The 12,642-nt window shown below is 42.5% G+C and overlaps 1 protein-coding gene across 1 annotated transcript in view; it reads right to left on the bottom strand.

Moving 5' to 3' along the window:
• PITPNC1 (phosphatidylinositol transfer protein cytoplasmic 1) overlaps positions 1–12,642 on the bottom strand; it is a 215,043-nt gene that overhangs the window by 11,433 nt on the left and 190,968 nt on the right. The window contains exons 8-9 of the mRNA XM_088802328.1: positions 8,848–9,003; positions 5,791–5,854 (exon numbers count right to left, since the gene is read on the bottom strand). Coding sequence (XP_088658454.1) covers positions 5,791–5,854; positions 8,848–9,003 — 220 coding nt within the window. The remainder of the gene's footprint in view (positions 1–5,790; positions 5,855–8,847; positions 9,004–12,642) is intronic.

Raw genomic sequence — 12,642 nt, forward strand, 5'->3', positions numbered from 1 at the left:
TATTGGAACTAGTGTGGTCTTTCTTCCAAGAAAGGTCCATCCTATTTGACAAAGACACTGGGCTATCAGAGGTGGACTGACAGAACAGCACTGGGAAGGAAGTATTGTGGGGGTATAAGTGCCTCCCCATTACACTTCAGTGGAATAAGATTTCCTTTCTTTACCTGCTTGCTAGGCCATTTCTTTCCTTCACGTTCTCACCCTCCTTCAGGTGAGGGCAGAGCAGCTCCCCGTCCGTCTCCTATCCCAGCATGTCCCCCTGAATGGAGCCGGAGTGGAGCCTTTTCCTCGCCAGATGATTGGGCTGAGACTGGAACCTCCTCCTCTACCAGCTTTGTCAAAGGAGCTCTGGACTAGGGGATTTGGCAAGTGAGGAATCTTCTTCGACTTCCTAAACCATGAACTAATGGCACTCATCAAAGAGCAAATATACCTCAACTTAGGAGTCTGGCTCGGTCCACTTCAAGCGTTTTCTACTTTTTAAATTAAAAAAAAAAAAAAATCTGGGTTTTAAATATTATTGTTGAATCACTCAAATAATGCATGAATTATGTTCCGCAGAAATAATGCAAATAGTATTGGATATATAAAGAGTTTAACTAATTTTTTTCAATCCTATTGCTTCTGTTAATTACTCCTGAGATTACTACTGCCTGCCAAATTTTTTCCTATAAATTCACATGTATGTTACTACACACACAGTCTCATTTATTTTTACACTATGGAATCATACGATACTACACTATACACACTGTACATATTGTTCTGGCTTGTTTTGCCCACCGATGGAAAATGTACATATTTCCATACCAATACATAAGAAGAACTGCTTTGTTCTTTTTAATGGTTGTACACAATATTCATAGTATGAGTGTATCATTACTTACTTGACTATATTCCTGTTAATGGACATTTACACTGAGACTAATTTTTAGCTTTTTTCAACAACACTACACTGAATAGCTTTGTACGTGTATACATGTGTAGCATGAGTCCATGTGTAGTATTCCTTAAGAATAAATTTCTACAAGGGGAATCGCTGGGTCATAGGTTACTTGTACTTATTTTTATAAAAACCATTAATTTGTTCTTTTACCTATCCGAAACTGAATATTGTCACTCTCTTCAATTTTTGCTATCAGATGGGCAAATGTTGTATCTTCCTGCTGCTTCCATGACATTTCTCGGGATTAGTAGTGAGGTTATTGGCCATTGGTATTTCTTCTCCTGTTTACCTATTCATGTACTTTACCTTTTTTCTATTGAGTTGTTGGATTTATAGTACCTTTTTATATATTATACATAGTAGTCCTCTGTTGGTTACATATATTGCAAGTATCTCCTAGTCTTTCAACTTTGTGGTGGTAATTTTCCTACAATCAGTTTAGTTTAAGGAAGGCAGGTTGATTTCACAGGAAGTGGAGGCAAGATCATATATTTTAATGCCCTTTGGGATAGAAGTCAGTTGAACATACAGAGAAACTACAAATGCCAAGGAATAGAATGTCTGCAAGCCAGAATTTTGTATTGCATACTTGCAGCAGTTAAATATATATATATATATATATATATATATATATATATATATATATATATATATATATATTTTTTTTTTTTTAAGGAGGGCGCAGCTCACAGTGGCCCATGTGGGGATCGAACTGGAAACCTTAGTGTTATTAGCACCACGCTCTAACCAATTGAGCTAACCTGCCACCCCTAAACATTTTTTTAAAAGAGTCTTATAACTCTAATTCAATAGCCTGTCTGATGGCACATTATGTTTTATTTTCTCTCCACTTCCAGGCTCCTCAGTCTAAATAGAAGTAATTTTTTCTCACATTAAGTCAAAATGGAAAAGTTGACCAGGTGGCTGGGCTGGGGTCGGGGGGAGGCTCCAGCAAAATGGTGGCTATCCTTTGGGTAGTACATTTTTTAACTTTTAAAAATGATTATAAATTCAATACATGCTTGTTACAAAGAGCTTAGGGTGGCTACACTTTTTTCTATTGAAAGTAGCCAATCCTCAAGGCTTGGTACATACCCTTTCCATATAATTCAGACCACTAAGATCCAGAATTGTAATCTACAGTTGTGCTATTTTCCTACAGTTCTTAATTTGGGGAAGGGGAGGGCCGTCATGGACCCCTTTGAAAATCTGATGGAAAGTTATGGGTTCTTACTTCAAAGAAACGAACATGATCGCACACATAAAATGCTGTATAAGAGCCATGCTACTCATGTTCATATTTCAGGAAACCTGAGGCCGTTGGAAAATGCTGGCTTGGTGAACTCGCCCGCTAATGCTCGTCCCGAAGCACTCCTCTTTCTCCACCTTGAGCTCGCTCCATCATTGTTAGGCCTGCTCTGGGGAGCCCAGAATGATAGCTAAGTCATTGTCGTGAGGTAGATTCATCTATACCAGCCAGAACTACACCCCATACGTTTTTGGAAGGATCGGGATTTTAAAGACGTACATGAGGGTCTACTCCATCACAGCCTCCCTCTGGCAACCCCGTGTTCCTCTCTCAAAATACTGTCAGGCTGCGAAGCAAAACCATGCTTTTGGGAAGCTGGGCTGCCTATTTTTATCCACCTCCCCTGTCCCCTATCTTCTGAAATGTGCTGTTGTTGCTTCTCTGATTAGTGTTCCAGTCATGCAGGAGAGACCCAAGGCTCGTGGACAAAGACCAATCAAGGCTTTGAAAGACAAACTCATCTCCTCCAGCACTGGAAATGGTTCTACTTTACCATGAACATGAACCGAATAACATCTGTTTAGGGAAATAGTTATGTGACAGCAAAATGCCAAAACTCAGAAAAGATACAAAATTAAAATCCTTGGGTAAGAAAAGATCGTCATCATCTACAATGTCCCTTTCTTTGGGGGACTCTTAACTAAGCACTGGAGGTGGTGAGCCTATTTAGGGAGAAAAACATTCAGGGCTGCCATTGCGTAAGGGGTACAGTTTGTACACAGTAGGAACACACAGCCTGGGAGGTGAACAGGGCTAAAATTCAGCCCTAAGCCAAAAGCTCCTGCTGAGTCTGCCTAGAAGGGGCGCCTTTTTCTAATTCTCAAAAGGCAGCAGAGTTTGGCAATGGGCCCTAAAGACACCTACCATTCTTTAGTCGAACCTGTTTACTCTGAATTAAACTGTTCTTCCTTGTAATCTAATCTGCTTTACAGCCCATGCTGTAAGCCAGATGGCTTTAAACCTCAGCGAGCATCAGAATCATCGGGAAGACTTGTTAAAACACAGAGTGCGGTCCGTACCTCAGAGCATCTGATTCAGGGGGTTGGGGGCGGGGCCTGAGAATCTGAGTTTCCGGCAAGTAACCAGGGGATGCGGATGTTCCTGGTCCAGGGATTTCACTTTGAGAACCAGGCTGTAAACGATTGGCAAGAGTGTGTTTTTTTTTAAACTTTGGACCTTTTCAATATTTACTAATAAGAGCCTTACTGAGCCTAAAATAAGGTACTCAAAACTGAAGGGCTATCCTGGTAGATACTTGGCTTCAGTAAGACCCATTTACCTGAAAGGCCCACAGTCTCCAGCGTAACCTGGAATAACAGGCTGAGAGGACACTCTGTGGGCAGGCCCATTTCCGTCCATTTGATTTGAGTGTCTGCATCTGTGTAATGAAGGAGCCACTGTTTTCCTGGCAAGCAGCTCGGCTGGGGGATGATGCCAGCAGTAATTTACATGAAATGGATGTGGTGGTTCTCAGCCCCCTTGCTGCGTGAAAAGGCTGCTTGTTTTGCTTGGGGCTAGGACTGTGTATACAAGGGGTGGAGACCTTCTCTGGGGAGTACAAGGCACCCTGACGATCTGTATCCACTAAACCACATGCTGTTTTTCTGCACTCAGATACAGAAAAGGCTTTCTGTCAATACACTCTTTGAGTTGTTTCCCTCTCCACCTAACCCATCCAAAGTAAATAGGTAGGTGTTCTCCTCTGAAAGGTCTTTAGGACTCGAGACCTGTTAGTTTCCTTTGATGCATTATTCTAGCTTTGGGCCTCTGTAATAGTCTGAGATTTTCCGTGTTTTTTTTTTCTTGGACTAAACGTCTTTAAGTTTCTTCCTTCCCCCTCTCGCCCCCTGGCTTGCTTGAGATAAAGAATAGACCCCCATCCTCTCTACCCTAGTAGTCCACTTATTAGATACCCACCTATATTTTTTCCTTTTCTATATCCTGCCTCTATCCAACTCCTTTTTTCTGATTAACAGGCTTGCAGTGTTTTGTCCTTTTAATGAGGACCTGTCTATCCTGTTTGATGCTGCACTTTCTAAAAAGCCCCCTCTGGCATTGTGACACTAGAGAGAAATCTGTTGAAGTGCCCTGTGTCTTCTTGGTCCTCAAAGTGGCAGGCTTGTGGCCCTCCAGGTCCCTGTTCACTTGCCAAACTTCTAATGAGTTTGAGCCCATCATTTTTTGAATATCCCTTTGATATCGTCTTCGTGTTGATGGTAAGGAAACCATGAGCTTGGAGGAGTCCAAGTTGAGACAGACCAGTAGCTCTTAACCTTTTTTGGGGTCTGTGCTCCCTCTAAGAATCTGAGGAAAGCTCCCCAGAAAAAAACAACCAGAAAGACTGGTTTCAGGGGAAGTCATCACCAGACACTTTCCCTCCATGTACCCCAGGAAAGACAACCACACACAGACAAGTCTTAGGGAAACAGGGGGTGAGCCAGCGCACTTCCTGGGGTTGTGTGACAAGAAAGGACAATCCTTCAAAATAATCTCTTCCAGAAGTTTGCATTTGGGCAAACCCAGGAAGATGCATTTGCTCTTCAGAAGATGCTGATGTGGGCAAACTGCAAAACAGTATAAAATAAAAAGCCCCACAGAACCATGTTTTTCTAAAGTGTGGTTCAGAAACAGCTAACAACTAATCACCATGGCTGTCTTGGCCCATCCAGTCCCACATATCTTTTCACTTTAAATTCCATACCTTCAGCTCAGAAGAGGAAGGGAAGTGGTGGAACAACGACAGAAAAGCACCCAAATACAATCTAGGTTATACTCAGAACCAATTCCGTGCGACTGAGGAAAAGGTCAAGGAGAAGGGCATTTCATTGGCTAATCAGATCGAACCCAAGGCTCCAATGGGGTGTGTTTGTTTCTAATTCTAGTGGAGGACACTAGCCTCTGAGGACTGACCCTGGGAATGGAGAGGACGTACGCAGATAAAACAACAGTGCTCAGGATTTGGGAAGGGAAGATGAAGCAAACCCTGTTCTCATTGACTGGGAATGTGCAGAACTTGTGTAACTCTTCCAAAATCACGTAAACCAAACCAAAACAAAACAAATAGGCCAGAACAATAGCGTCAGGATACAGAGGCACCTATGGGCCCAGTCCTTAAATTCTTGCAGAATCCTTCTGCTTTTGGTAAGAGAGGGTTTCAAGTGATCTCCAAATCAAAGGACAGCTTTTACTTAATCTAATGCTTCAGACAGCTTTGATCTTGAAGTCTGATACAAATTAGGATGAGTTTAAAGTCCATCCAACAGAGAATTCTGGAGTCCTGTGTCTCACGTATGCAAGCATCAAGCATACTGAGGTTCTACTTAGTCCACAGCTAAGTACTGTAGTTGTTAGATTAAGCCCCTATTATTATATTTTTCTTCATTGTGTCCTGTGAACAGTGCTGTTTCCAATACAGGAAGCAGTAGCCCTGCCTCTGTTGTAGTCTTTCGAGGTAGCATTTGAAGCCTGATGGACTGAAAGCCCGTCAACATATTATGAAGTTGTTTCACGAGTTATTTTGGGGATGTTGACTTACCATACCACTCGTCCACCCATGCAAAAGCCTGTCTGTGTCCAATCAGCAGAATATCTCGGACTACCTAACAAAGTGAAAGAAGGAGGTTGAAACAATACCATGTTTGATTATAACAATCTAGAAAATAGATCGTTCCCAATTCTGGAAATCCTGACAGTTACCAATGTCTCCACCCCTCCGTCCATATGTGATAACAATTATAGGCTGACATACACAGATATTGTCCTTGCTCACCCTCTGCCCTTGCAATGGCGTGCACGTACTTGCTGTAAGTTAATCCCCATCTTATTTGAAAGTTGGGCTGGAGGTGTGTACAGACCAATGACACAGACTTGGCAGCCACACAGCAATGACTGGAATGAATCTCTAGGCAAATCACTTTGAAACTTATCTCTTTATTTGTTTACCTAAAACAGGTTCTACTTTTCACTTGTAGGAGGGTGTGTCTGTCTCACCTGTGTCAGGAGGTCATAAATGCCAGAACTTTCCTGGGCAGCAAGTCACTTCTAAGTAAAGGGCAATTAACACTCTTTCTTCTCTGATGAAATATCCTAAATATTAGTTATGGAACCAATTGAAGGTATAGGATACAAGACAAGTAAATATCTTTCTAGGCTTGACTTTCATGTAATAGAAGGGGGAGAATAAAACAAGTTTAGTCAACTGTTATTGAAAAAGATGGAAGGGGGTGGGAGATGAGGGTAAGGGGGATCAAATATATGGTGATGGAAGGAGAACTGACTCTGGGTGGTGAACACACAATGGGCTGTATAGATGATGTAATACAGAATTGTATACCTGAAATCTATGTAATTTTACTAACAATTGTCACCCCAATAAATTAAAAAAAATAAATTATAAAAAAAAGAAAGAAAGAAAGAAAGAGATGGAATGAGAGACCTGAACTAGAATCGAACATGATGGGAATGATAAGCCTGACTAGAGACAAAAGGAATGAAATCATTTCTGATGGTGACACATAATGGCAACAGTAAACTAAGAAAAATAATATATATAGTTTGTGTGTGTGTAACGCTATTCATGTGCTTTTATTTCATAGTATTCTTTTTTTTGTCCTCCATAAATGTGCCTTTTTACATTTCTTGTATATTCATGCTGTTCTTCCAGCATTCCCTTCTTTCTGCCAAACAAATCCAGCAGTTGTCAAAAACCTCTGTGAAAGGTTCAAGCACGTTTCAATAAACGGAGGATTTTAATTCAGTGAATTTGCAGAAACAAGGGAAGCATTTATAGTGAAGTATTTATTATGCCAGGACTGTGGATATCTAGTGAGGCTTAAGGAGGAAATATGTAATGAAAATAAGAAGCAATACGAAGCCATACACACTTGAGTGCTGATTGTGTCAAATTCACGGAAATCCAAAGGACAGCATGGAGGCACCAGTAAATATATTCTATTACATTAAGCACAACACAGCTGTCTGTTGGAAAGAAGAATTCAGTGATGTGCTAATGGCTTGCTTTCGAACATTTTTTCCCCCTTAACTGTGAATAGATTCTTAAAAAACGGAAGGTGTTCAGAGAAAGGCATCCCTGGCACTTCAAACCCACGCAAACGCTAGCCTCAGAAACTTATTAGCGACTCATGTACCAGAGCAGGTGTGTTTTGGGGGCGTTGATAACACTTCATTATATTTGGAAATGGACAATGGGAACGCCTATTACTAGAGTGTAATTCTTACAGGTGTTTTAAAGAAATGGAGTCTCAAAACAAGCTGAAGGCATCTGTGAGAAAAGAAACACCGAGCGCCGTGGCAATCTAAATATGCTTTGTGAGAGGGGGAAATAAAATGCATTGTGGTAGTGGCCCTAGTAAGAGATCGTTTTGGATTAAAAAAACAAAAAAAAAGGAGGGGGATGTTGTAAGAAGTCAAGGAAGGTACAGCCTGAGACAGACACAGAGCTGAAGCTGGAAAATATTAACTCTGGGAGCCCTGACTGTCTTCCTGCTTAATAATTGGGATACAGCAGGAAAACAGGAGGTCCTGGAACTTGACTTCTATGTATCTCACTCGACTCCCGCCTCTGGGTGAGCAGAAGGGGTTCTGGAGCTCAGTAGAAGGTGGGCACACTTCTCTGTCTCAAATTTGTTCCGGAGTCTGCAACCATCATGAGCTCAAGTTCAGTCTATTCCTTGGGCCGGAATTCAAGATTTGCACTTTTTATTGTCAATTGCCCCCTGTAGACAAATCCATCTAAGTAACAAAAAGCTCAGTGCATTAAGGTTACATTCCAGTGTTCCCCAAAGAGTTTCAGAAAGCTATTTTCTTAAAGTCAGTTTTTAAGTGGAAAAATAAACAGCTATCCAGCCTATCTGGAATGCAGAGACAACTGGGTAGTATTTGTTTTTATGGAAACAGGAGGAGTTACAAAGAGCAAATGCTCGACATGGCGACATGGCATTTCCTATATCTCCCCCATGAGGACAGGAGTCATGTTAGAAACCCCTAAGAAACCTAAGTCAATATCAAGTGAATTCCTGTTACAAAATTAACATGTTCAGCCAAAGTCGGTATACAACTGAAATCTTTGTTTTGAGGGTATAAGTAATTCTTTGATAACAGAAGCATTATATGAGCAGAAATGCTGGAAGTGTATTTCTAATGGGAATACTGGGAGTACTTGTTCTGTCTCTTGGGGAGTCTTCTACCTTCTACCTTAAGTGTCTACATTTGCAGGATCTTTTGAGTGAGAATCGTCCTTGAGAGGGCTGCACACACAGATAAGCCCTGTGCTTCTGCCTGGGACCATGTACCAAGGGTGGAACTAGGTGCCACCCAACTTGAAAGCCCAACTTCCCGAATATACTCACCCTGTAGACAATGGAGTTCAGAGAATAAGAGATGAAGTGTAAAACTTCTATCAGTGGCAGAAAATTAAACCCATAGGTAAAATACATTTTCATGAAAACAGAGTGTTCTAGATGTAGTTAACCTCATGCTGGCCCAGCACTTGTCTGTTGAACCTCACACACGCCAGCTTACAATTATGACAGTGACTTTGTCCGCAGCTCAGGACCTGCTCTAGTTCACTTACCTTGTGTACAAATTGTTCCACTCTGGTCTGAAGCCCCCAGACCTCGAACTTCACGGTCACCAGCTTGTAGGAACACATGATGGGCTGGTGACTATCTCTCCAGCCTTCCCTTAACTGTCCCCGTCCTGTCTTCTCTGACTTGAAGTGCTTAGGATCCTGGAAAAAATATATCAAAGAAATGGTAACTTAAAAGTGCAGCCCTCATCGACATGCAATAAGTGAAGTGAATAAAGGGAAGCTAAGTGAAAGAAGCAAGTCATCAAGCCCACACTGCACAATTCCACTTACAGGAAACATCCAGACGAGGCAAATCTATGGAGAGAGAAGGTAGATTAGCAGCCTAAGGCTGGGGGAGAGGGATGACCTGGGGGATGACTGCTATGGAAACAGAGTTTCTTTCGGGGGTGATAAAAATGTCTGAAATTAGATTTACAGTGATTGGCTCACAGCTCTCTGAATGTGCTAAAAACCACTGAACTGTACACTTTAAATGGGTGAACTCTATGGTATGTGAATGATGTATCAATAAAACTGAAAAATACATAAACGCAACGTAAAAGATGCCATATGCTACCTCAGTAGGACTTCCCGGGTGTGCACCGGCTCTGGGCTTGCTGATAGTCCTGCATAAAGTAATGTGATAACAGTCATTATTCTAAGCACACTGTGGGCTCCGATACAGAACCAGGTTTCACAGTACGCTCTCCCTTGACGCGATTTCTTTGTCCTGACGGGTATGGGAGGGCATCGGCTTTGTGTCTGGTAGGTGGGGTCTGTGTGTGGTTGCAGAGAATTTCCCTCCACTCAGAGAACCGACTCTCCTCTCCTCGGATGCTCTCTGTTCCCTGACCTGCCACGAGTATCCCTCCTCATTTGCATCAGTTGTAGGAAGATGGTGGGCCTGGGGGGGGGGGGAGCAAGGGACCAGAGTGGGACAAATATATAATTAACGGAATACGAAATTGACAAAAGAAATCCTGGAAGAGGGGAGGAGAATGAAAAGAAAAGGTATGATCAGTACCCCAAGGTATTATGTGCTTCTGGGAACTGAGGGGATGCTGGTCTTGAGCACAGGGAGCATTTTTGAATCTTTGGTATTGACTTGGTCATGTTGTGTTTTTATCTCCTGAACCAACCCAGAAACCGCCACTGAGATAACATGCACAGCTCTGGAAAGAGAATCATTTAATAACATGAAACATGAAAAAGGCATAAGCATAGGGTCTGGCCCATACCAAGTGCTCCACAAATATAAACCACTTCCCAAGGCAGTCAATGAAGACATTGAGTAACATGCCCAATCTTACAGTTCAGGGCGCACAGCACCCTGGGATTCCTGGTAAACGATTTGACATTTAGGGCCATGGGACTAATTCCTGCCTGCCCTGTGTTTCTATACCATGTAATGCCATTAAGAATAGAAAGAGAAGACCAATAAAGAGATGCATCAAGAGGGAGACTATGGTAGATAATCTCCAAAGATGGCAACCATCAATTCCTTCCCTCACGGTGCTGCCATGCTGTTCCTCTCACTAGGAGGTGGAGGCTATTCGCCTTCTCCTTGAATCTAGACTGGCCTTAACTTGCTTTGACCAATGCAGTGGCAGAAGAGACACTGTGTCAGTTCAGGTCACTAAGGGGAGATGGAAGCCGGAATCCTGCCACAATGTGAAACGTCTGGTTTGATTATCCTGAGACCACCACGCTGGTCCAGGCTAGCCATGTGGAGGACCATATGGAGAGCTGCTCACCCACTGCCACGGAGAAGCCAGGTATGTGAGTGAAAAAGCCACCTTCAACATTTCAAACCAAGCATACTCCATGAGGAACAGAAATCTGCTGAGCTAAGCCCAGTCAAGGTTTCAGAATTGTGAGAAATTGTGCTCTGTGGTTGTTTTAAGCCACTGAATTCCGGGGTGGATTGTTACTTAGCAAGAGCTACTGCAGATGTATCACGCGAATTATAAAACATGTGCAATAGCTGGAGCACCAAAGAGGAAGAGGATGAATGCCACTTTGTCCTTTCACAGAACATACCAAAAGTTCACACAATAAGCCACATGCCTGAAAGTTATCGACAAGGACATTTATAGCTGCCAAGCAGTTCCTGTTGAGTTAAAACACAGGCGAGCTGGAGCTGATGGGTAAAGCTGGCTCTTTTCCCCATGTGCCCGTGGGCCTTCCCACAAGAGGCGAATGATGAGGAGAATATTTAGCACGTTGGACAACTATCACGAGGCTCAAAAGACATGGCTATGGCTGACCGGACTATGCGTAGGTGAACCCTCAAAAACCTGAGTGGAGGGTATCCCAGTTGGGTTAGCAACTAGGTGAACAAAGGATAGTCACAGAGACAAAAAGCAGAGGAAAGCAAGAGGGCAAAGCTCCTGGCAACCCAGGTGTGTAGGAGACAAAGGACCCAGCGAACAGAGTGATGTGAACAGGTACCAGAGGTAAGAAAATGAAATGAAAGCTAGGACCATGGCCTGACCTGCCTTCGTGCCTTTCAGACGCTGTGTCATGTGCAGGAGAGACGCCTGAAGATGGAGACCCCTGGGCCAAATGGCTGCACCCCACTCTCCCTCCCAGGACACGTCTCTGATTCACGGACTAGCCTCAGCTTGTTTCTTCAGCCGCACCCCTACTGAATTTGAAATGATATCTAATCCAGAATTACTGTGTACGTTCCAGACTTCTCAAGAATAAAGCAAGCCTCTGAAATATTAACTGTGGAAAACTGGCGGATTGCATTTCCAAAGCAGTTAAGAACTGGGGGGCCTCACAGCAAGCTTCAGTTCTGAATCAAACCTGAAAAGTACGGCCTGCACAGTGAAAACTATGGAGATGCTGAAAGCCGTGTGTGGCTCCAGATCGCGCCACAAAATTATAAAATTATATTAGGCTATTGCAAAATAAGGTTTTAGGGGACAGCTAGATGGGAATGAGAAATGTACTGTATTTTCAAAATGCAGAATAGTATTTTTAAGATGGAAGTGGTAATTCAGTTTCATGTCCTTGATGTTATGGGTAAGGACACCGAGGCCTAAGAGAAATGAAATATTTTGCCCCCAAACCACAGGCGTTTGGTAACTGGTCGGGGTCTAGAATCCCAGCCTCCCCTCATTCAAGCTCAATGTTCTTTCCACTACATTTCCTTTTAATATTAAACAGCGAAAGGGTGTTTTTGTGGTAGCCAGATGCCAAAGAAGCAATTAAAAATTGGGCTTTTTATGGCAACAGTGTGTTGATTTTTTGCAAGTCTGGTCTCATATTTACAGCTGCTGATTTCATTTAGTAAATCTCAGACATGGCCTATAATTAGGGATGCACTTTCAAAGAGCTGGGGGGAGGTAAGGGAAAAGGATTTACCAGAGGACTCCTTTAATCAAAACTCAAGATCAGAAATGAACATCCAACTGAATGCCTTTGAATGAAGATGAGAGAAAAAAATCTAACCTTATCTGAAATATTCTGGTTGCAAACTTTTTTCCCTTTTTCTGTTCAGACCGCATCTCTGCTATTCCTCCTTCCAAAACCCCATTACCCATTCCTCTTAAAATCATTTCTTCAACTTTCATTTTCTCACTTGAGTTGGTGAACGTAAATCTCTAAGTTGCTCATTTACACATTCGTTGACCTTTCTTACAACCATTTACTTTTTTTTTTTTTTTTTTTAAGGAAGGCGCAACTCACAGTGGCCCATGCAGGGATTGAACTGGCAACCTTGGTGTTACTAGCACCACGCTCTAACCAACTCAGCTAACCGGCCACTCATTACATTTTTTTATTTAAAAA

This window comes from Rhinolophus sinicus, chromosome 12 (assembly GCF_057876585.1).
Source record: "Rhinolophus sinicus isolate RSI-liver-muscle chromosome 12, RSI-T2T, whole genome shotgun sequence".
Classification (NCBI taxonomy): Eukaryota; Metazoa; Chordata; class Mammalia; order Chiroptera; family Rhinolophidae; genus Rhinolophus; species Rhinolophus sinicus.